We start from the raw sequence: 26,372 nt of genomic DNA on the forward strand, positions 1-26,372 counted from the left end.
ATTTTAAAGTAGATTCTATCCTTTGTTAAGGTATATACCTAGTATATGTTTATTACATATTTTTGATTCTATCACTAGCACTACACATCGTCATTATCACCAACTGATACACGTCCACTGCTGTAAAGTTTCATATTGTATCTTCGAACGGAAAAAAACGTCCAGGAGACAAAGTATTGATATATTTACTAATTTTGAATGATTTACTTTTTTGGCTGAGATGTTGCGCAAACGTATTCATCTTGAATACGTTTGCGCAACATCTCAGCCTTTACCAATGGTTTAAAAGTAATATTTTATTATGACGGTTTTGTATAAAGCAAGTTTTACAGAGAGACGTACGTTAGTATTTAAAACAAGCAATAAAAAAGGGTCGGCAACCCGTAATTTATTAGCATAAATATAAACAAAAAATATCGTCTGGCTGTGAAGAGTAATATAAAAGCAACGGCTTTTTATTAATAGGGTGATAATGTCACACGCCTTCCCGATATCATCACTCCTAAAACAATATTGATAATATTATAACAATGCATTTCTTGCGTGCTAATGCTCCTACAGCTCATACTCATGTTGTTCAGTTCATACTCGCAAACGCGTTTGTGCTACCATGATACTACCACATCAAACGCCAAACCATCTTCCAAAATATACTTACTTTTTATAAAAAAAAAAACAAAACAGAACGCAAGTAGGTACTCACAGGTATACAAGTAGGAAGAGGTAGATTGTTTTGATTTTTTTGATGAGAAGTATCTATTAAATTTCTAGAAAGCTATGTTACGGACAAAATCAGACCGCCAGACAGTGGCGTCTGCTATTATTTAGGGACTGTTGATAAAATATCGCTTACCACTGCGCCACGGAGACCGTCAAATAGTATCTACTTTATGCCACAAACGGATAAAGAGATACTTATCTATACAATAAGGTAAGGATTAGCAATGAGCGAAGATAAAAATAAAGGTAATGGAAAACTATTGTGTTGTAGTGCAGTGGAAAATCACGTGTTTATTCATATTAATTTACTCATTTAAAGTCTACTTACATAGTAAAATAGTAAAGTTTAGTAAATATGTACTTATTTTTTAAAGTTTTTTTTATAATTTAATACTCTCGTTTCTTTAATAAATATACTGAATATAATTTTTTTTAAACAAAGCCGAAAAATCGAAAAAATATCTATATTTTTTTTATTTGATGTATTAAACTTCGATAATGATATATTTAAAAATATCGATAAATCGAGAATTCCTTTCAACAGCCCTACTAGTATTATATTTTTCGCTTCATTACACTGAAGTGTCGAAGTTTCGCGATGATATTAAATTATAATAGGTTTAATTATTACAGTGCATAAATATTTTGCTTGCACTAATTATTTACATTATTACAAAAAATAAAATGCTTTATATGAAATGCATAAAAAAAAGTTTTTTTTTTAATTACACAATGAAAAAATTTGGCAACATTGTAGCTAAATTGACACCGAACGGTGAGGTAGGCTCTTTTTCTGTTTTCAGTCCTTATTTATCGTGAAAATTACGCGATTTTCGTGACAATTTGTTGCAGGCTACACCATTTTAATGCCTATAATTTACTGAGGTAAGATTTTTTTCTTATTTAAATGTGTAAAAAGTATTTGTTACGATATTTTGGTTGTCGGCAGAAGGATTCCTTTCTATAGGTTAAAGCCCTAGTGTTTCTCTGTTAAAGGAACTACACTAAATAAGAGGCTCTTAAAAGCATAAAACTGTAATAGTCTACTTTTCCCGATGTAAATAAATGTGTAAACTTGTAATTTTTTGGCTGCTCGTACGTGGGCTTGACAAATCGTGATCTAAGTCGCCATGCGTCGTGGTTATGCAGGATCCTGGGCAACTGACTTTATTGAGGCGGACCATACATCTTCAACGCGTCTACGACCTAATATATACTACATTTTAATGTTTTTATCGAAGTTATAATGCCATTGACCCCCGTTTCGTTAATCACGATTAGATTATCCGTTTCCGAAATAATTCCGATTTCTATATTCGCGCCCGTACTTGATACGAAAATTAATTATAGCAATGCGAAAATGTATTTCCTATTAACTTGTAATAGTGTTCAATGCTCACAAAACTTAATCATAAGTAAATTAAGAGAATACTAAACATTTATTTCAATAAATTCAAATAAGTAAACAGTAAAAAATAGTATATTAATCCATAAGGTACAATCTATTTACTATTGCTAACATTTCTATTTTTTATACATTATGTACTGTAATTTAAGTCATTGTTTTTTATCTAACTCCATATTCATAATCCCAAGTTCAGCCAAACCTTATGTTTATACTCTTAGATACATTATATTCTTCTAAGAAATCAATGTTGGTCAGCTGTTGTAATTGTAATAAATACATTTTGTATCTATGAATGTATGCAATGTTTCCTTATATCTGACAGGTTTTTATTGACTGGTTAATAAAAAGTATCACTACTAAAAATATCTCTATACCATAACAAACAAATTAGAAATCAAGGTAGAAAATGCATGTTATTTCATACTTATATTATTTTAAATTATGTATTGTTTGCATGTGAGCTGTGATAGCCCAGCAGATATGACCTCTGCCTCCAATTCCGGAAGGTTGGGTTCAAATCTGTTCCAGGGCATGCATCTCCAACATTTCAGATGTTTGCATTTAAATAAATTAAATATCATGTGTCTAAAACGATGAAGGAAAACATAAGAAAACCTGCATACCAGATAATTTTATTCATTATCTGCTTATGTGAAGTCTGCAAATCTGCATTGGGCCAGCATGGTGGGCTATTGGCCTAGCCCCTCTCATTCTGAGAGGAGACTCTAGCTCAGCAGTGAGCCGAATAATGGTTGATAATAATGAATTGTTGGTTAAAGCTTATTAACCAATATACTTGTCATTAATTTGGAAGTCATTATTCACAATTATTATTATTAGGTGTGAAATGATTAATCATTTATACCCTAATTTTTAATTTGTTTGTTGATAAACACTGCCCACAGAGTTTGGCTTTAGTATAGGTTTGAATTCTGATTCAAACTCATTCTGCTAAATAGACATTTTTTTATGTTAAGACCAATTCACTGTAGTCCCAGACCAAATAGGTAAGAAAAAAAATTTAAAATTCACTCACTACATTCTGAATTCAAGTTTAATATTGATTACACAATGGTTTCAAATTAAATACAATGAGTCACTGGCTCACTGGTCAATTCCTAACTAGCAAAGATAAGCTGCAGACTTATTTTAACCATTAAATGGACATTTCCCTAAAATAAAATTAATCATCTATCTATACCTATTTTACTTATGGATTTACAAACAAAATTGTCTGTCATTTGTTGAGGAAAAGGAGCTTATGCTAGGTATATATATTATACCATTCAACTACACAAAAAGGTAATTTTACATAGTTCTTTAACCTACAGACAGTTTTTAAAATCGCATAAGATCATTGATCAGATACTTTGACAGAAAAGTCACATTTAACAAGGCAGGTCCATATGATAGTGTCTGAACTTTAATATGCCCTCCACACTATTTGAGAATATTTTATAAGAGCCCTTATATTATTCTCTTAATTTGTTTTTAATTCAAATAAAAAATTTACCTGTCATCCCATTTTATGTAAACTGAATGTAATGTAAACAATTACCTAATTATTAAAATTTTCACACTTTAGTTAACTAATTTTTGAGACATATTTTTGTAATCTGTCCACAAAACTTTGCTATTTCAAACCACTTATTTTTAATAGGACCCCTTTTTTCCCCTGAATATCTCAAATGCTCAGAAAGGAGCATTATCAGCCATGATCTGAATCTATGATCTATGCTAAGGCATTTTTTTTTTGATTGTGCAAATGCTGTAGGCTCCTTAATGGAACCTCAATGGTGTCACCGGGTTGTGAACCCAAAGCCCTATGACCAACCATATTACTAATAGGTGTAGTAACACAATAATAGCTTATATATTAAAACATATTAAGTGCTAAATACTTTTGGTTCATTTAAAGTAATAAGACAAACAAACTCAACATTTATATGTTATCATGGCTACAAGTTATGGTAGTGCTGGCAAATATTACAGTTTTTATATATTTTTTCTCTTGCCAAATTGATCCTCACAGACATGGCTTTAGAGGTTTCATCATTTTACTGAAATTGTATGCAAGATTATAATAAAATGTATTTTACTTTACTAACAATTGAAGCAGAGTTAAAAATAAATCCATGCTATTGATCATGGATTCCTAAAGTGATCTATATCAACAGACAATAACTGCTGTAAGTTTCAAGATCTTTGATAACATTATGATGTATCTTTCATAAATAGTATATAAAGACCATAGTATAAGACCAAGTATTAATACTTAGACATACAATATATTTTAATCTTTCAAGTGAAACAAAAATATTGTGGAACATATTATATTTATAAAATGAAATATTTGATTGTTTGTTTGCACTGAATGTATGGCTCTGAAATTACTGGATTAATTTGAAAAATTCTTTCACCATTAATTTCCTACATTATCCCTGATAAACATAGACTATATTTTTACGCCTTATTCCCACGTGAATAGGAACTACGCACATGAAATCGCTGGACATCTTCTAGTGTATTAATAAGTTAAATGCCTAAAGTAATGGTTCTGTGTAGTCATGTATTGTTTGTACAGTTGGTGTAGTAAGGCACAACACTGAGTTATTGTTGTTGTGAGACAGTTCTAATGCCTAATGTAATGGTTCTGTGTAGTCATGTATTGTTTGTACTTGATTTTGTCAGAGCAGCATATAGTTGAGTTATTGTTGTTGTAAGACACAGCTCTAACGCATTGTTATAGGCAGAGCAACATATAGCTGAGTTATTGTTGTTGTATTGTTGTTCTAAGACAGCTCTACCCCATTATTGTTGTGGTGAGGGCAGTGTATAGTGGAGCTATTGTTGTTCTGAGACCCAGCTCTAATTTATTTGGCAGAACAGGATATAGCCGAGTTATTGTTGTGCTGTTGTTCTGAGACAGAACTAACTCATTGTGTATAGCTGAGTTATTGTTGTTATGAGACACAGTTCTAACTCGTTATTGTTGGCAGGGCAGCGTATAGCGGAGGGCTGTATCGGCGCAGTGTATCAACAGCAATGGTAATGGAGGCGTCCCCGTCACCGCAGAGCGTTGGCCGCGAGTTTGTCCGCCAGTACTACACGCTGCTCAACAAGGCGCCCGCCCATCTGCATAGGTAAGTATCAACACACCACCTCCCATGGCCCTCAACCTCACAGTAAATCCAAATTGTGTGAAGGCGAGCCCGGTACTCGCTTTTCACGTGTTTCCTGGGCTGCCTTTTTGACTCCCTACAAGTTATTTAAGGCAGGCGTCCACTGATCCACATCGCACGTATCGAACGCATCGCATCAAACGGATTTTTAACCGACATCCAAAAAGGAGGAGGTTCTACGTTCTGCTGTATGTATGTTTTTTTTTAAATTTTGCGGTAGATAAAATCCGTTTGATGCAATCCATACGATGCGGATCTATGGACTGCCTTTACTCGTCATCCTGGTCCATGGCATAGGTAAACATCATCATCATGATCATGACCAGTGGCGTGCACAAGGTTTTTAACTAGGGTATGCACTATGAGTAAAAATTGTAAAATTCATTGTCCAATTATGCATTCTGTGGTCCAACATAGGTTTATATTGAGTTCTTAGGGTAGGCAATGCATTTTTGCATGTATGAAGTGCACGCCACTGTGGTCAAAATATGATTAATAACTCATTATATGGCCAAGTCACTTTCCTTTCCTTTTGTTTGTGTGAAATTATGTTTAATATAAATCCCTAGGGACCAATTAATTTTTCAGGGATAAAAATCTGTTCAAGGTCCTATTTATATTGTTTCATCGAAATCTGTTCAGTAGTTTAGCTGTCAATATAGACAGATTTACTTTTGCATGTATAATAATAGTCTGGATTTGACACATGCCCCATATTTTTTTGACATTGTTTGGACTCAACAATCTTCTTTTACTTATTCTTGATGTAGTGTAGTTTACAGCAATAGATAGTGTTTTAAGAGGAAGGTTTATAGCTGTAAATAATACAAATATATCCTGTAGTATCATATCTACATAATTCCCCTGCGAAGCCGGGATGGGTAAATCTATGTACTAATATTATAAAGCTGCAGAGTTTGTTTGTTTGTTTGTTTGATTGAACGCGCTAATCTCAGGTACTACTGGTCCGATTTGAAAAATTCTTTCAGTGTTAGATAGCCTATTTATCGAGGAAGTTTATAGGCTATATAATATCCCAGTATTCCTACGGGAACGGAAACCATGCGGGTGAAACCGCGCGGCGTCAGCTAGTAAATAAATGATTATTTGTGTGTCAGATTCTACAACAACTACTCGTCGTTCGTGCACGGTGGGCTGGACGCGCCCAACCGGGAGACGCTGCCTGTCATCGGCCAGAAGCAGATACACAACCGCATCCAGCAGCTCAACTTCCGCGACTGCCATGCCAAGATCAGTCAGGTGAGAGCACCATCATCATCTTCACCAGTCTAATTCATGGCTCTAGCATACATATAGTTCTCTATACTGCCCTACTCTGTGTACTTTGTAATATTCTTATCTAATAATCTCTATATAATTTTGCTCATAATTATCAGCCAATGGATGTCGACTGCTGGTTATAAGTCTCTTACCCTATATGCTGGTCAATAATCTCCTCTGTCTTCCAGTGAAGACCCATTATAATCGGTTTAGTCATTTCAGAGATTAACCTGGTTGAACAGACACAAATTTCAAATAAGGTTTGATTTTAAAATCACAGAAAAGTTGATTAAATACATAATTTTTAAATTAAGCTTTCTATGAAAGCTTTAACTTTTATTAATTGATTAGGATAAAATAAAGAAAGCTTCGCTTTGACTTCAGTGCGATTCCTCCTGACCCCTACCCAAACTAAAAAAATTTCTCTACATCATACTTCAAGGAATATTCTAAAAAAAGAATTAGCCAAATGGGTTCAGCACTTCTCAAGATTTGCGATTAGCAACACATCTCATCATCACAAAATTACAATTGTAATTTTTAGTGCATGCTAAAAGCATGTTTTTTTATTTTTTAAACTACTTTCAAGTTATTACATTATATAGATATTGATATATTTTGGACTTATCATCGAGTGGTAGTGGTTCAATCCTCACCCTGTTGGGTCTATTGACGTACCCACTCGGAGCACAGTCTTTCTCGAATAGTTAAAGGGGAATGGGAATATGGTCATTTTTAAGATAGGCCAAATATTCTTCATAAAAAAAATGAAAAAAAAGCAAGACGTGCACAAATATGAAAATGAAGTACTTTATTTATGTGTATTGATATGTGCAGGTGGACGCGCAGGCGACGCTGGGCAACGGGGTGGTGGTGCAAGTGACGGGCGAGCTGTCCAACGGCGGCGCGCCCATGCGGCGCTTCACGCAGACCTTCGTGCTGGCCGCGCAGTCGCCCAAGAAGTACTACGTGCACAACGACATCTTCCGCTACCAGGTACGCGACCTCATCAGGAGTTGCCTGGTTTTTTTTAAATTATTATTCTTTGCAAGTTAGCCCTTAATATTGTTTAAGGCGTTGTGCCAGACGTTATACACAAGCAGACTGTGGGTCAACTATACGCAGAAGACATACAATGCACTCCGAGTGCAATATAATAACGCCTTCAGAATGATGTTGGGGCTTCCGCGGTACTGTAGTCTCAGACCAATTATTGTATAGGACCTGTCTCGCTAGACGTTACTTTTCTGTCAAAGTATATGATCAACGATCTAATGCGATTATAAAAACTGTCTGTATGGAATCGATGTTAAATAGTTGTAATCGTGTTCGTCGGTTAAAGAGCTCCGTAAAAATATCTTTTTGTGTAATTGAATTGTGTAATAACAGGCAAAAACATCTAATTTCGTATAATATATATACAAAATCTAAGCTCGTTTTCCTCAGAAAATGACAGACAATTTTTTCGTGACTATGAAAGCGATACAGGTCCTTCTATAATTGGTCTGAGACTGTAGTGCATCAGCTGTGTTTGTATATGCGCTTTTCTACAGTCGTACGCAAATGAATTATATCGCTGTTGAGCAGGGTAAAGGGGAGCACCAACACCTTCCTGAAGATGGTTGTTGACAATTTCAACTGCTCCATATTGAGGCACTGGGTACACACTCATATATGTGTGCCCGGTACCCGGTGCATCAATAAGGCGGGGCAGATATTTAAAGTAATTTTAGCTTTATTATTAGTATTATGTATTTCGCACTAAAATAGATAATAATCTAATAATTTCTAACACTATATGGGTCAATGGCCTGAAATAAACAGATTTTATTTTTATTTTATTTTATTATTTTTTTATGTTAAGTGATAATGAAATCTAAGATAGAAGCGGGCTAACTTGTTAGGAGGAGGATGAAAATCCACACCCCTTTCGGTTTCTACACGACATCGTACCGGAACTCTAAATCGCTTGGCGGCACGTCTTTGTCGGTAGGGTGGTAGCTAGCCACAGGTAAAGCAACCAGCAAAAACTGCCCCAGACTTTCTATTTTTGAATAATTGCATCAAAATATGTTGAGTATTTATGCATAAATAGACGCTGTGACATTGTCGCCTATCCCAAACTTTATATTTTTGAAAAATCGCATCTAAATACGCTGAGTATTTCAAGAGATATGCATAAGCATATAGCGGATATGACATGTCGACTATTCCAGACTTTCTCCTTGTGTAAAATCACATCAAATTATGTTGAGTATTTCCAGCAGATAGTGTGTATGACATTATGTCGCCTATCCCAGACTTTCTATTTATGAAAAATCGCATCAAATTATGTTGAGTATTTCCAGCAGATAGTGTATATGACATTATGTCGCCTATCCCAGACTTTCTATTTATGAAATATCGCATCAAAATATGTTGAGTATTTCCAGCAGATAGTGTATATGACATTATGTCGCCTATCCCAGACTTTCTATTTATGAAATATCGCATCAAAATATGTTGAGTATTTCCAGCAGATAGTGTATATGACATTATGTCGCCTATCCCAGATTTTCTATTTGTGAAAAATCGCATCAAAATATGTTGAGTATTTCCAGCAGATAGTGTATATGACATTATGTCGCCTATCCCAGACTTTCTACTTGTGTAAAATCGCATCAAATTATGTTGAGTATTTCCAGCAGATAGTGTATATGACATTATGTCGCCTATCCCAGACTTTCTATTAGTGAAAAATCGCATCAAATTATGTTGAGTATTTCCAGCAGATAGTGTATATGACATTATGTCGCCTATCCTAGACTTTCTATTTGTGAAAAATCGCATCAAATTATGTTGAGTATTTCCAACAGACAGCGGAAATGACATTATGTCGCCTATCCCTGAATATTTATGAAAAATCGCATCAAATTATGTTGAGTATTATCCATCAGATAGTGTATATGACGTTGTCGCCTATCCCAGACTTTCTATTTGTGCAACATTGCATCAAAATATGTTGAGTATTTCCAGCAGATAGACAAATTGACGAAAAAAATGTTATTCTTTTCATACCAATTTCTAATTTCTTATTATAGTATCAGATGATAGAACTTGCAATGCTTGTTGCAGGACATAGTATTCTCGGACGAGGAGGGCTCAGGCTCGGGGCGCTCGGAGGGCGAGGAGGAGGAGGGCGCGGCGGCGGGCGGCTACTTCCCCCCCGCGCCCAACTTCCCCGCACCGTTCCCCGCGCCGCCCGCGCCCCCGCACGCGCCGCTGCTGTCGCCCCCCGCGCCCGCGCAGCCCGCCGCGCCGCCCTCCCCGTCGCCGCCCGCGCCGCACCTCAACGGCCACCCGCCGCAGCATGACGACGCCACCAGGCACCTCGTCTCCGCTATGCAGGGTAAGCTCTGCTTCAACCTTTGACTATTAAATAATAATAAATAATAAAATATTTAGACTATGGACCTCACTCAATGTTTCACACCTTATGTTTCACACCCAAATTCATCAACAAAAAAGTCTGTCGTTTTTTGAGGGGGACGAGGTAAATCACACTTCGAAAATATTTAACACCATTAAATATATTCTGTGTCTGTAGAAATACTTACAAATGAAACATTACTCCATCTTTTACTAAACTGTGAGTTTTTGGCCTAATAGGTTTTTTGATAAAGTAATGATTTCATTATTAAAGTTGAATTATTAAAATTTTTTTGGGTATATGTAAAATGCCGGGTGTTTAGGGTAGTGCACGCCATTGACGATCAATTATTCTCACGTTTCTGCAGTACTTACGACTATAACTGATCGTGTACTGGTCACTGCGTGCATGACGGCTCGACTTATGAAACGAGTTCGCTGACGTTTGCGCTTCAGAAACGTGAGAATAAATGACCGTCAATGGCTGACTTTAGCCTGGGCCGGGCATGATGGGTATTCCCTTTTCTCTATGAAAATATTTTTTTACTTATGTGTCTATGGTCCGCAGTGAGCACGATCTCGAGCGGCGCGTCGGTGGGCGCCAACACCAGCGTGGGCTCGGTGGAGCTGGAGGAGGTGGCGCTGGAGCCCGAGCCGGAGCCCGAGCCCGAGCGGGAGCCCTCGCCGCCGCCGCAGCCGAGTGAGTAGCCTTATACACATGTAGACCCAGTTGTAATTTATCACCTTTGAAGTCATTTGGCTTTGAATGAGTGCTAAGGTGTATAGGAAAGCGATAGTAGACATTTGAAATACATTCATACTATTAATACACTAGCAGACGCCGCGATAAGATATAGCTTACTAGCGGACGCTTGCGACTTCGTCTGTGTGGAATTAAGTTTTTCACAATTCCCGCGGGAACCATAAATTTTTCCGGGGAAATCTATTTCCATTCCAAATTTCAGCCAAATCGCTTCAGTAGCCGCACCGTAAAAGAGGAAAAAACATACTTACACACACAAACTTTCGCCTTTATAATATTAGTGTTAAGTATCCATAGTATGATGTAATTGCACTCGGGGATAGTAGTAGTAGTGTAACTCCCCAGTGAAAGAATTTTTCAAATCAGTTCAATAGTTTCAAAGCCTTTTCTATGCAAGCAAACATACATACAATCAAATCTTTCCTCTTTATAATATATGTATAAAATTTTGATCTATTCATGTCTCAAAGAAGTATGATATTTTTTTTTCAATCTAGTACAATGGTACTCAACCTTTTCCACCAAGGGGCCCCATACACGTGTCAGTCATGGTATGCGGGCCGCAAAAAATAAATAAATTTTTTCTTAGGTTTTCGCAATAGGAATGCTAATAGTTTTTCTAGTTTGTATAAAAAGAGTATGCTAATAGTACTTATCGTCTCCGAAATCAACTACGCGTAGTGCACATTAAAAACCGGTGGGTGAAGGCGCGCGGGGTTTATTTTCAAAATGTTTTAATTATTACCAGATGTCCAACAACAAAGACCCGGAGAGCCGCATGTTGAGTATAGCGGATCTAGTAGAACGATAATAAACAATTTAGGATCGTTTAAAAAAAAAGTGTCAACTAGCCTATTATTTACAGTAATACATATTTTTTTATATAAGTTTATATAAAAAAAAACTGAAACATTGATTCCACAGCAACGCCAGTAGCGCCGGAGCCCAAGACGTACGCGAACCTACTCAAGTCGGGCTCGTCGAGCGGAGCGGGCGCGCCGCGCGGCTCGCCGCCCGCTGCCGCGCCCGCGCCCGTGCCCGCGCCCGCGCCCGCTCCCGCGCCCTATGCCGCGCACCCGCCCGCGCACCACGAGCCGCGCCCGCGTCCGCCGCGCAACCCGCAGCCGCCACAACAGAGTCAGTATTATAGTTTTTTTTTTTCATGTACCTTACCTACCTTATCAGCCGATAGACGTCCACTGCTGGACATGGGCCTCTTATAATAATAATAATACACACAGGTATTACCACAATTATACCAATAATGAAATAATTCTGAAGTAATGAAAATAATAAAATATTTGAATAAAGTGTATGTCAAATTGTGAAAATATAATAAATTTGTCAAATAGATTTTAATTAAAAAAAAAGTCATATAATTCATAAATACTATTTTGGCTGAGGGCATTAAAAATTTGTTTTTTGAAACTCTGTAATGGCATTTCTTTCGTTTTTTCTGATAGATGATTATACGTTTTTACAGCCATGCAGTACACATTTTTTTTTTTAAAAAGAGATAGTTTCTGTACAGGTATCTCAATTTTATTTCTTTTACGGCCACTTTTTTTCTCAGGAAATAGAGAAATATTCTTTTTCATAAATATGCACAGCTCGAAAATATAAAGTGCGGGCAATGGTAATATTTTAATTTTTTTGGAATAATGGTTTGCAGCTATCAATAAAATTAGCATAAATAAAATCTTGTATGGACCTCCAAGCACAACGGTCTGGAGCCGCTAGCATCCAGGGGCTTCCTGCAACTCGCTTGATATCCTCGGTTCCACCTAGTGGTGGTTTGACCAACATTGCGCTTTCCTGTGCGGGGTCGCCATTCCAGCACATTGGGACCCCAACGTCCCATCGGTTCTTCGGACTATGTGACCTGCCCTTTGCCACTTCAGCTTCGCGACATTTTTCCATGTAATATCGTCTTGTGATCAGTCAGAAAAACTAGTCAAAAAAACTATGAGCGAATGTGAGATTAAAACTGGACTATTACACATCCACCTCCAAGTATTATAGTTAAAAAAAATACGACCTGTGTTGCAAGGCGCCACATGCATAAATATTTCGACCACGGCAGTCAAAGCGGACAGACAGTCTAGCTATCGTAAAAGTTGTGTTAGTCTGACAATTAAATAAACCTTTGTATTTTGCGCCTAATTCTGAAGCCTTGCTGGACCAGAGTTCGTCTGACAGGGTGCAGTGGAAGTAGTTAGAGGAGGCTTATGTCAGTAAAGTTTAGGCACAAGATGCTTGTTGGGAATAAAGGGCTATTTTATTTTTTATTATATTCTCTATGCCCTTGCTTAAACTCCTTAATGAGACCGCACTGCTCACTGATGAGCAGAAATTCCAGTCCATGTGACACAAGTCACTGTACATAGTTTGATTGGTTAATTGCAATTGTTCGCATTGTAGTTCATAATTCATAATTATAATAAAATAGCGTTTACAACCCACCACGGCCCTTTCAACCTCTCGGTAATTTGGGCCGAATCGAGGAAGGGCGTACCCGGTACTAGCTCTTTGCGTGTTCCCGGGACGCCTTCTTGACTCCCTACAAGTTATTTTCTCTGTTCGCTCCTTGTCCCTTGATACTCACTCTCCCCCTTCTGGGGCTGGACGACACACGACGTTGAGATCCGCCGAGCTAACGAGATCCTGGTAGTCACACACCAGTCTCGCATCTTCTCTGACAATCCCTGCCAACATTGCACTCTTTTTTTTTATATATTCTTTACAAGTTAGCCCTTGACTACAACCTCACCTGATGGTAAGTGATGATGCAGTCTAATATGGAAGCGGGCTAACTTGTTAGGAGGAGAATGAAAATCCACACCCCTTTCGGTTTCTACACGACATCGTACCGGAACGCTAAATCGCTTGGCGGTACGTCTTTGCCGGTAGGGTGGTAACTAGCCACGGCCGAAGCCTCCCACCAGCCAAACCTGGACTAATTAAGAAAATCTCAATATGCCCAACCGGGGATCGAACCCAGGACCTCCGTTTTGTAAATCCACCGCGCATACAACTGCGCCACGGAGGCCGTAAACTCCGGAGGTCCTTATAAAATAGTGTTGTCGTATACAGTAGGCGTGGGCGTGGACAGCGGGCGGCGGTACTCGGACGCGCAGCAGCTGTTCCTGGGCAACCTGCCGCACTCCGCCACCGAGGACGAGCTGCGGGCGCTGTTCGCGCGCTTCGGGCCCGTCGCCGAGCTGCGCGTGCACAGCAAGCCGGCCGCGCCCGGCGCGCCGCGCCACCCCAACTACGGCTTCATCACGTACGAGAGCGCGCAGGCCGCCGCCGACTGCCTCAACGCGGCCGTGAGTACTGCACGCACTGCACTACACTGCACCCAGTGCACAGCCCGCCGCGGCACCCCGACTGCGGCTTCGTCACGTACGAGAGCGCGCAGGCCGCCGCCGACTGCCTCAACGCGGCCGTGAGTACTGCACTACACTGCACTACACTGCACCCAGTGCACAGCGCGCCGCGGCACCCCGACTGCGGCTTCGTCACGTACGAGAGCGCGCAGGCCGCCGCCGACTGCCTCAACGCGGCCGTGAGTACTGCACTACACTGCACTACACTGCACCCAGTGCACAGCGCGCCGCGGCACCCCGACTGCGGCTTCGTCACGTACGAGAGCGCGCAGGCCGCCGCCGACTGCCTCAACGCGGCCGTGAGTACTGCACTACACTGCACTACACTGCACCCAGTGCACAGCGCGCCGCGGCACTCCGACTGCGGCTTCGTCACGTACGAGAGCGCGCAACAAAAAACCCACGACTGATGCACGTCACGTCCCCGCACGCACGATTTCACACCCGCGCAGTCTTTATGCCCGACGCCCGCATATCATGGGAGTGTTATCAACGAACTTCAACACTTTTTTGCCAAGCTATACTATATGCTCATATGTCAAATGTATGTACTGATGTGTGTATTACAGCCGCTGTTCTTCCCCGCGGAGGGCGGCGAGGGCGCGGGGGTGAAGCTCAACGTGGAGGAGAAGAAGATGCGCGGGCGGGAGCCGCCGCGCCGCCGCCCGCTGTCCTCGCACCGCGCCGCCTTCCAACCGCGCCAGCCCTACCGCCGCTAGCGCCCGACCCTACCAGGTACACTACGCGGCCTGTAAACAGTGGCGTAGCTAGGCAGTCGAGGGCCCTGGTGCCTCAGACTAATTAGATAAAGACCTGCCTCGCAATACATTATTTTTCTGTCAAAGTATATGATCAACGATGTTATGCGATTATAAACACTGTCTTTATAGAATCGATGTTTCATAGTTTACAATCGTGTCCGTCGGTTAAAAACCTTCGTAAAAATACCTTCTTGTGTAGTTAAATGGTGTATAAAACGAGCAAAAACTGCTTGTTTAGTATAATATGTGTATGAAATCTAAGCTCGTTTTCCTTAGAAAATGGCAGAAAATTTTGTTCGTGAATTTGGGTGCGATACTAGTCCTTATGTATTTAGTCTGAGCCTGGTGCAAATGAAAAATTTGGGCCCCAATACTATATAAAGTGGCTTGGTTTTATAAAGTTAAAATATTAAATTATATACAAGTAGTAGACGCCCGCGACTTCGTCCGCGTGGAATTCAGTTCTTTCACGAATTCCGCGGGAACCATGGATTTTTCCGGGATAAAAAGTGCCTATGTGGTAATACAGAGTAAAATCTATTCATTCCTAATTTCAGCCAAATCGCATTAGTAGCCGCAGCGTAAAGGAGGAAAAACATACACACACATACATACACAAACTTTCGCTCGTATAATATTAGTGTGATAGTGTGATTATTGTGATGTGATGTGATAAGCATTTAAGAAACTACTCTATGCTCCTACCAACCTCACTATCATACGAGCCGAATCGTGAGAGGACGAGCCTGGTGCTTGCTCTTTGCGTGTTTTCCGGGCCCTTTTGAAGGTTATTCTTCATCCCTGTCCTATTGTCCACTCTCTATAATGACTATAATGGCTCGTTAAAATAGGTTAATAATGGTTATGCATATTAAACATAGGCGAATATAGCGGGTGGGCCGGGCCCATCCTAGAATAGTCCAGTGACCACCCTAGGATACTGGGCTGAGTTGAAATGCTGTGATGAACGCCTATACCAATAATTTTACAGAAAATATCATTTAAAATATCAAACAATAACAATTAGAACTTATGAGAAATATATTAAGACCTTTTCTGATACCTACCATAGATACAAAGAAAAAATAATAAATAAGTCGAGCCGTTTCAGAGGTCTGCGTTTACAAATATTGCTAACGAAATTTTTATATTGAGTGTCGACTTTGTTCAGTGATATGTAGGCCCACCCTCGGAAGTAATTCTAGATACGCCACTGATATGAAATACGTGTTTTTGTCGCCGCAGAGCTGTTCCTGGCGCTGCCTCGCGCCGCCGGGCCGGCGCTCCGCCCGTGGTACTGCCCGCGGGCCCTCACTTACATTAAGCTCTACCACTCCGCCCGAGGCGGCACCCAAGTCTAATACGTTACTACTATTGTGAACCGAACGCACCGAGCGCGGGACGAAATGTTTACTGTTCCTCCGTATAACGGACGAGTTTACTATTCTTCCGAATAGCGGACGTGGTGTTTACTATTTTTCCGAATAGCGGACGAGGTGTTTACTATTTTTCCGAATGTTGGACGAGTTGATCACGATAGGCTAGTTAAAATTTTTTTAAAAGGGTCTTAAATTGTTCATTATCATTCTACTGATTGAAAAAAAATATGTTTATTTTTTGACAATACGAACGAAAACGCTGTCGGCCATGGTGGTCTATATTTTAACTGTTTCGTGACGTCACCTTAACACTATATCGTAACCAAACGGAGTGTTTGACAAAATTATTAGTTAATAATTAGATTGACGTTTATTCCTTTAGTGGTACGAAGTAACATCGTAATGTCACAAAATGGACGACAGCGTTTTTAACGTTTGGAAAAATTTATTAAATACATAATTTTTAAATTGAGTTAATTTGGTATCAATATTTTTCGGACCCCTTGTTCCATGTATTACACGAAATTAATATTGTTTTATATTAAATTTTATATTAAGCATTTGTCCCGTAATAGGATATATTGTAAACATCCAATCGGATAAAATAGTGTACAACTATTCTGCAAATCGATAAATTATTTCTAATGAAATAAATTACTGATTGTCTCGTCCGGTATTCGGAAAAATAGTAAACACCTCGTCCGATATTCGGAAAAATAGTGAACTCGTCCATTAAACGGATGAATGGTAAATGCGGGATTATTGGACGATTTTTTTTTTGTTATAGAGAATTATTTTGCAGAGTCCCGTATCGGTCCCGCGTTCGGTGCGTGAGGCCTTTAGGTGTATAACTTTGCGTCTACTAAAATTCCAGTCGTGTACATATGACTACAAGCGTACAGACTTACATGCCAACATTAATGTTTGCACCTTTTAATATGGTGCTGTAAAGTGTGGTTGGTAACCGACTTTCAAAAAGGATGTTCTATGTTTGATTGTGTGTATGTTCATTGATGTCCCTCATTTGTCGACTTTTTTAATTTATATGACTTACGTCGTCAAACAGCAATCACAAAAATCATGATAATCAACACACCATTTACCAAGGTTAGCAAGATAACAACGAAAAATATGTTGCCCTTATCCATATGTAATACAGAAAAAATAATACCCAGAAACAGAATGTTCTTCACAAATTTGTTTATTTTCTTGTTTTTTTAATATAAAACTTGAAGATTTATCAAATCATTAAAAATAAGAAAAATTGCAGATGCAATTGTAACATAGCATTAAAAATATATCAGACATTTCTTCTGATAGTTATATATAGTATATTTGGTGTAGTAAAATAAATCAGGATACTGATGAAAATATAGAAAGTAATCGTAGATGAGGAAATAGATAATTTTGAATGTTAAATCTCTGTACAGAAAATTGATTTAAAAGGCGAAAATGCGTTTCAAGATGGCAGAAAAACACGCTAAATCACATTTAGACATCATCAACTTTGTTTTATTTATATAATTGGACCAGAATCATGTGTAATATAATAAATAAAATAAAAACATATAATAAAGGATCGGTCATACTATCATTTAAAATTAATAGTTCAAAAAATTAAATATATTATAAAGTTACATAAATATTCTTTAATTTAAAAAGAAGAAAAAACATAAATAAAACGATAAAAATGATTTTGGATAACATTATGTGAACATGGTTGTAATGTTGGTAATCGTACAAGGAAATCAAAAATATCATGTTTTTGAATTACTATTCATAATTAATTAAAATCAAAAATCTTAATGCTTAAAATTATATCTTGCGTTAATTCATAGAAATAACACAAGCCTATTTTTCCATGCATTGATAGTCATGCATGGTAAAATAAAAACATACATACAACCGAACATAAAACCTCCTCCTCTTTGGAAGTTAAGTTTATATAAGTCTGTACACTAGTGGGCTATCAACTTAATTAACACGCTTCGCATCGCTTCTTTTTTGTTAAGTAGTTAGATAGTATAAATTAATTTTGGTCGGGTGGGTTCCAACCCCCCTGCCGTTCTGGGATATTTTAGGGCGTTACACACGACGTTCTTCGAACGCGCGGCAGAAACGCGTCTGCAACGCTGCAAAGCAAAGAGGTTTTATTGATTGAGTTCTTAAAACAGTAACAATAGTGACAGTGACAACGATTATCCTCTCAAAATGAGAAGAGTTAAAACTTACTCTGCCATGTAGGTTAAGTGTAGATTATTGGCGGATTTGCATTGCATTGAGAAAGTCAGGGAAGGTCTGGAGCTGTAGTCAAGGAGTTCACAGAGATTTTACACAGTTTACGTATGCAAAGTTTAGGGTTTTAGGTCTTAGACTACTCTTTTTAATTTTCTTGATAATTTCTAGCATTTCGGTCATAATTAGATTAATGTATTCTTTTATTGGACCAATGTTTCTTTTTTTAATCAAATGTATATAGTTGGTTAGAGAAATTTGATTGGAGAAAAAGGGACAAGAACTTTTTTTTTTAAGGTTTTAATTGTTCAAACATTGCTTAGTTATATTGTTATTATTGAAAATATGTAGTACTTACATTTTGCAGATTAATTGCGGAAATAAAGCAATCCCCACAAATATTATATATAATATAATACTATAATATAATACCTATACATATTTTATGAACTTACTGGCCGCGCGTACAATTTATCGTTTTTATTTATTTTATTAATTAATTTATGCTATTTTAAGGGTCAGTAGAAGACGTATGAATAATATTACTTCAAACATATAGACAATAATTAAATAAAACAATAAAAACATCTGAAGTAGTACATAAACTTCACAAATTTTGAGGTTAGCTCACTGTATTGTAAGTTTTCGTTGTAAATTTGACTGCAAATTAACTATAATTCTTTGTCAACGATGTCGCAGATGGTTTCAATCGCCGGTGACTGCGCGGATGTAACGGCGCGTGTGTAACGACCCTAAGTTAGATTTAGTTTTCGCTCAAAATTTTTGTTTTTGGAAATATAACCAAACTCTTACATTTCTTATTTAGGTATATACTGCAGTACGAACGATGTTCTGTGGTACCAAATTTTTGGTGTTGATTTTTGGTGATGCTATACATGAAAGCATGTCATATGTTACGAAAACTGACCCTCATTTTTTATATAGTCTGTGGTATTGACATAAAATTAAAAATGTAGTTTCCTTAACGAATTTTTGGTAACATTTGACATTGGTTATATTTCGCAAAACTGAATTAGAATTCAAAATCGAAATTGAAAATTTCCATTATACTTGATTTGGATCTACGAATACTTTTTGTGAGGCGTGTGTTTTTTTAGATGTCAGTTTTTATTAGCGCCACCTAAATTGTTTTTCAGATAGTATGGGTACGGTGACAGTTGCCTTATGACGTTCATAATAAGTACTATTATCGTGAATCGCGGCAAAATTTTCAAGAGTGAAACGAACTGTCACCGGACCCATGCTATCTGAAAAACACTGTACCAAATAAATGATGTTTTGTAAAATTTCGCCAATTCTACTATTTTCTATTTCGGAATAAACGTATCTCTATGTGCAGTGTGGTGTATATTTCCACGTCGGGAATGTCAATAATAGTTTAATGTACGCCACCTTTAGTCCATTTAAAATAATTACAATATTCCGTTTTTTCAATGATTTTAATACTATTAGATACGTTATGTGCCTACAAAATCACCGCAAAAAGTGTTGCAAACTACTCCACTGGGAACAAACATGCTCAATTTCGTGTTTACCTTCATTATATATTTATGTATATACCTTTAGTTTATACTTTTTAGAATAGAATAAAATATATTTATATTATATTTTTACACTTCCTGAACACACAACTCGGCATTGTAAATAATATTTGGGTATTATTACGCTCAAATATGTTTCGTTGTCGACTTTGCGACTAAATGAAATTAACCCAATTGGGTGCCTCAGGTATCTAATAGTATAAAATCATTGGTTTGTTGTATACCTGTTGTCCTTTAAATGTATAAACTGTGTGGTACAATCTTTATTATTGTAATAGAAACCATCAACCATCAAATAGAAAATCGTAAAGTTAGAATGAGCGTAAACTGAATGCATGTTAGTATTTTCTAAATACTGTTATATATACTCAGAGGCAAAATTATCCGCCCACTTTTATATGACGCGAGTAAATTAAAGTGGGCGGATAATTGTGCCTCTGAGTATAGTTATAAGTACGGATCCATACAAAAACCTGATAGTTCTGACATCTAAAATTAACGCGTTCTAAAAGTATCTACACATGTGCCGGAAATCTATGGCCGGCCATCTAACGCGCTATTGGTTGATATCGCTCGCACGGATCCGTGTCGACCAATCGGGACGACGTCAAACAATGTGAAGGATGACGTCATACAAAATCAACCAATCGCATGAGAGACCGATGGCCGTATAGTTGTCACGTCTGTAGTGCTACAAACGGTCACTACACACCATAATTAATGTATGTTTGTAATTAATAAAAATAGGTTACTATTATTAAGCAGTTAAATTTTAATTTCCCATTTTTTTTTTTGTTAATAATAACTATTATCCTTGTAAAACTTGTAACTTGCGTGTGAATATAATATTATTTATACAATATTATACCTAATATGAATTTTGTCGGACTACATTTTTGTGGTGAAGTGTTTTTTTTTTTTTTTTAGCTTTGTCGAAATGGAAGTTTTGAGTTATACGTGCGTATAATGAAATTGTTACACTTATTGTACAGCAGATCTTGTTTAATAACACCGGTAGGCCTCGCGTTTCCTCCTTTTTTATATTTATAAAAAATCCACTATTGAAAAATTGCTACAGGCGAATAATTAAAAATAATAGTGAACGGATTAAGGTCCATTTATATCTACACACATTTAGCGTGCCCGACAATACTTGCCTCTTTGTAAACAGTGTTTAAACTGAATTATGGAAGTATTATAAGCTATATTTTATTTTGTCCCGTCAATAATAACCAGTAAAAAATTTAATATAAATGAAAAAATATCTACGTAAATTTTTACCGCCGCCGAAACTAACACATTAGCAAGTGACGTCATTCATAGACCTAACAGCTAGATTAGCGTTTGCAGTGATGTGATATAACAGGTCACCGCATGCGCCAATCACAAACCGATGCCTTGTAGCGAATGACGTTTCAGTTTATGATTGGCGTTTGCGGTGACGTGATAAAAATACAATTTTTATTTATAAAAAATATTACAATTACGAGATTATTTTCACAAATAAAAATGTGATTAGAGTTTCCAGGCATCTAAACTGTCTATATGCAAAAAATCTTTTTAGTTTTATGCAACAGGCGAGTAGCCTATTGCCGTGGAAGACAAAATAACATTCTTCTATACAGTGTTTATTAGCGTATTTATTAGCGTATCTATCGTAACGCGACCGCGCAGACTTTGACAGAATCGAGCCGCACCTACCGGTGTTCGCGGAAAGAATATTTTGTCTGTCCGTTTCATGTCTGTCTATGACGCACTGTGTTAGTAGATATAAACGGACCTTGAGGTGAGCTACAGACGTGCAGTTTCAACTGTACAGTCGAATTGTTAAATTGTCTGTGTGTAGTATCCGTCAGTTTTAATTATACCGTTTTTATTTAATGACTAGCGGTAGCCCGCGACTTCGTCCACGTTAATCGAGTTTCACGTAGGGTAGGGTAGGGGTAGGGGTAGTTTAAAGTTTACATCCAGTTTCACGTGGAGGAAGTCGCGGGCGTCTGCTAGTTAGGAATATAATTAGCGAAATCGGTCTATCTTCGAAATTTGCGCTTATCAACACACTAGTTGACGTCGCGGGGTTTTACCCGCGTGGTTCCCGTTCCCATAGGAATACGGGGATATAATGTAGCCTATAGCCTTCCTTGATAAATGGGCTATCTAACACTGAAAGAATTTTTCAAATCGGACCAGTAATTCCTGAGATTAGCGCGTTCAATCAAACGAGAAAAACAAACTCCTCAGCTTTATAATATTAGTATAGATTTTGATTGAAATTTTATTTAGATTAAAATGTACTTTTTCATATTTTGAAATAAAAGATGGCCGAATGGTGTTATTAAATTACATCGATTGTACCTTCTACGTACAAATTGTGATGAGAATTCAATCTTCGTATGTCTAAATGTGGAAGCAATTGATTTAATAATATAATTTCGTGGGTTTTGTCTTTGAGTCAAAATATACTGTAATAAGTATATACAGTTTATTGTGTTTTTGCTTTGTACAGACAGACATTTGATAAGCGCGTATGTGTGTGAAAGTAGCGTTAGTAAAACAATAACATGGTTGTAAACTATAATTTGGTTGCTAAGCAACGGTTTATTGGTCAAAGTATCTTTATTTCTTCAAGAGTCATTAAAGATTCTTTGAGCCGTGATAGCCCAGTGGATATGACCTCTGCCTTCGATTCCGGATGGTGTGGGTTCGAATCCGGTCCGGGGCATGCACCTCCAACTTTTCGGTTGTGTGCATTTTAAGAAATTAAATATCACGTGTCTCAATCGGTGAAGGAAAACATCGCGAGGAAACCTGCATACCAGAGAATTGTCTTGATTCTCTGCGTGTGTGAAGTCTACCAATCCGCATTGGGCCAGCGCGGTGGACTATTGGCCTTACCTCTCTCATTCTGAGAGGAGACTCGGGCTCAGCAGTGAGCCGAATATGGGTTGATGACGACGAAAGATTCTTTGACCTTAACAGGTTTCTTTCCACACGCCTCTTACGCCTAGTTCAGACTACTTTAGTATTTTAGTCGAGTACGAAGGATTTGGGCGGTAAATCCAAAAATTGTTCGTACTTCACTAAAATACTAATGTAGTGTAACAAGGCATTAGTGTTTCCCTCGAAATAGTTTAAAAACGCGTTCCTGTTTTGCGGACTGTCCTTTAGTTTACGCACACAATGGCGTTTATGCTGTCAATTTGCATCCAAAGCAAAACCGACCTTCTGTGGTAGTACCTAAGACTGACTATACCTTGCTTATCAGCATATTAACACAGTAGGGAAGCGATAGACGTGACGTCACGCTGAAAACGTCATTCCCATACGTTTTTTTAGTTTTCGAAGCGTTAGCGTTTGTAGAAAGTGAACCGACGTGCCGCATGGCTAAGGTTCTTGGTATGCGCAGGTAGTCCGCACCGAGTCTCCATACTTGTGGCAAACCTGCACTGAATTTGGTCGACAAATTCCTAACTGCTCCGATCAGCGCGTACCATTAGTTCTATATAACTTGCAAGTGCGATTTTCGAATTCACCTTGTATCTTTCTCATTTTATAGTATCGTGTTAGACAGAGAGAGATTTATGTGAATTTGAAACTCGCACTTGCGAGTTATAAAACATAATTACAAAATAGCCCTACTGTGTCGATAAGCGTTGGTTGACGCAGGTAACCTGCCCCTGTAGCCAAGTGTTACGTCGATTCTCTTTCTACGATCGCAAACGCATCGAAAACTAGAAAAATGAATGGGAATGACAGATTGATCATCGTGACCTGTCGATAGCAAATGTCATTCCATACATTTGCGTTAGCGATCGTAGAAAAAAAATCGACGTGCCGTGCTTGGCTACAGGGGCTGCATTCTACGTGAATACGCCCACACAAGCACAATGTGTGTGCTGTGGTGCCAGGTATAGTCAATCTATTCTGGAATGTCCATTTGGCTTTAGATGTGGTGCTAATATGACAGACACACCTTTTTTTTTTGATTGTAAAAGTCTCTAGTAGCATCGCTTGATGGGACCTGAATGCAAAAACTAGAAAAGGGGGGTCTCCTCTGAGTCTCGGATCTCGGTTCAGAGGGTCGTTTTGGAGGTGTTTTTGTCCGGGCGCCCCCGAAATCGTGAATTTAAAAATTCCACGTCCGAGTAACGTTAGATATCCGGTATAGTCTGGCAAGTTCGTTGATGACACTCCCATGATATGCGGGCGACGGGGGAAAAGACTAGCGGGTGTGAAATGGTGCGTGCGGGGAAGTGAAGTGTATCAGTCGGGGGATTTTCATTCATCGCTACACGCCCCCCGGCCCGCGTATCGGGAGTGTTACGAACGAAGTTGCCAAGCTATAGCTTGTGTTTGCCGCAACAGACAAAATGTGTTTGTGTGTATAAACCGAACGATACACCAACTTACGCCTTACAACTCATCCAAAGCCAAGGGGACTTTCAAAAAGTAGACTAACTACTATAATGATTTACATACAAACTACATTGACAGCTCTAAAAGTGCAATCTCTTCCACGTATTATAAAAAGATGGGACTTTTAAATCTGTAAATTTAGTTTATTTTACTAAATAAATTATAGACAAACTGAATAACTCAGTCCTCAACTGTGTAGGCGGATATGGCGATAGAAGGAAGATATTTATGTGCAAGCATCAGGCGCACATTTTTTTTTAAATTTCACTTAATAAGGATGATGATGATGTATGCTAATAGTAAAGCAATTTTCTTAAAATAACAGGATATCTGCGATCATTACTTTCGGAGTTACAGGGATTTGAAGGGTCAGATTTGCGGCGCTGCCGCGGATCCCTGAAAAACGTCACATACAAAATGGCACGAATTAATGACGTCGTTGATTCGCTGATCGTTAGATTTGTTTGGTCGTTCACACAAAATTACAAATATCTTTATTATTTTTCACTTTCGTTTTCTACACGACATCGTACCGGAACGCTAAATCGCTTGGCGGTAGGTTTTTGTCGGTAGGGTGGTAACTAGCCACGGCTGAAGCCTCCCACCAGCCAGGCCTGTACCAATTAAGAAAATCTCAATCGGCCCAGCCGGGGATCGAACCCAGGACCTCCGTTTTGTAAATCCACCGCGCATACCACTGCGCCACGGAGGCCGTCAAAAATTACGTCACTCTGTCGTCACACCCCTGTACTTTGCAGTCGAGGACTCTGTTAAGGTTTACTATAACACTACAGTCAATTTTAAGTTTTTTTTTTTTAATTAATGTGACATTTATTTGGTCTTTTCATTCTATTGTAAACTAACCTGTATATTATTGCGATCATACCAATTTTTTTCTTGTCGACTGATTTTTTGGTACTCGGTGAAACTTAAAACAATCGTGTGTATATTTAATAAGCCATTAACAGAAGCGTGTCTGATGATCATTTGAAGGATTGTTATTATCGCATTAACTGTAAAAGTTTGGGACAATAGAAATATATCATTATTATGAAGGCAAAATTCATGTATATTGGAATCAATTAAATGTAACCCTTCCGGTAAGGGTGTACAGTTCAAAATTGTTTGCATCATTTCATAAAGATTGTAATACCTAATTACTGTACGGTCTGATAATGAGATTGTTGTCATCAAATAGTCTATGGAAATTGTTGGTATTTTTAAATATGGAATTTAAACGATCGTGAACATTGCTAGTGTCGCGTATATTCGCCTCTCGCTCTGTTGTGATAGTGTGAGTGAGAGGTGAACAGAAGCCACATGCTATATGTTCCGTAGATAACAGAACCAACCATAAAGTTCTGTGAATACCATTATAGTTAATTATTATCAGTGTATATTTTTTCGGAAAACTTGCCTAGTGCCTCCGATATTTTTGGGGGTGCATAAATTCTACTTTGTCTCAGTCGAATATAACTAAAGTATTATTTAAATTGATTTTATGAAGATTCTTTGATCATCAGTGACGTGCACTACACACATAAAAAGTAAATTTATGTATATCCTAAACATTTTATGGTATCAAAGGCAGATTTTCTACATTTCTCTAGTTTTTTTTTTAATTTCACCAATCCTTCTCAATGTCTACCCTCAATTATTAGCCCTGTGCACGCCACTGTGGATCATGTGACTCTTCGTTATTTATTTGAGCGGCACTTTTGGACTTCTAAAATATCAAAAATACTCATAGTGAATCAACGCTTTTCATAGAGTTTGTTGAAACGATGTTCTGATGTGATCTCTATATTTGTAGATGTACGGAAATAATCCAGTGGTATGAATTAAACGATCAGATATGCATAAAAATT

The 26,372-nt window shown here is 38.0% G+C and overlaps 1 protein-coding gene across 5 annotated transcripts; it reads left to right on the forward strand.

The window, feature by feature from the left end:
* Positions 1-1,445: 1,445 nt before the first annotated feature.
* On the forward strand, positions 1,446-26,370 carry LOC112050679 (ras GTPase-activating protein-binding protein 2). Of its 5 annotated transcripts, none has more exons than XM_052883977.1 (11): positions 1,446-1,605; positions 5,133-5,271; positions 6,429-6,570; positions 7,429-7,587; positions 9,706-9,979; positions 10,568-10,699; positions 11,687-11,737; positions 11,815-11,899; positions 13,856-14,091; positions 14,721-14,886; positions 16,158-26,370. In XM_052883977.1, exons 2-11 carry the CDS (start codon positions 5,174-5,176, stop codon positions 16,234-16,236), a joined length of 1,422 nt encoding a protein of 473 aa, XP_052739937.1. In that variant the 5' UTR covers positions 1,446-1,605; positions 5,133-5,173; the 3' UTR covers positions 16,237-26,370. The 5 variants fall into 5 exon arrangements, with proteins under 5 accessions (XP_052739937.1, XP_052739936.1, XP_052739938.1 ...); XM_052883976.1 differs by having other exon boundaries at positions 1,453-1,605; positions 5,128-5,271; XM_052883978.1 differs by having other exon boundaries at positions 1,453-1,605; positions 5,128-5,271; positions 13,859-14,091.
* Positions 26,371-26,372: the final 2 nt, after the last annotated feature.

This window comes from Bicyclus anynana, chromosome 10 (assembly GCF_947172395.1).
Source record: "Bicyclus anynana chromosome 10, ilBicAnyn1.1, whole genome shotgun sequence".
Taxonomy (NCBI): Eukaryota; Metazoa; Arthropoda; class Insecta; order Lepidoptera; family Nymphalidae; genus Bicyclus; species Bicyclus anynana.

Coding starts and splice junctions, on each gene's coding strand:
- LOC112050679 (XM_052883977.1), top strand. CDS start 5,174: ATGGTAATGGAGGCGTCCCCGTCACCGCAGAGCGTTGGCCGCGAGTTT. Junction 11,900..13,855: donor CCCGCAGCCGCCACAACAGA/GTCAGTATTATA, acceptor TGTCGTATACAG/TAGGCGTGGGCGTGGACAGC. Junction 14,887..16,157: donor CTAGCGCCCGACCCTACCAG/GTACACTACGCG, acceptor TTGTCGCCGCAG/AGCTGTTCCTGGCGCTGCCT.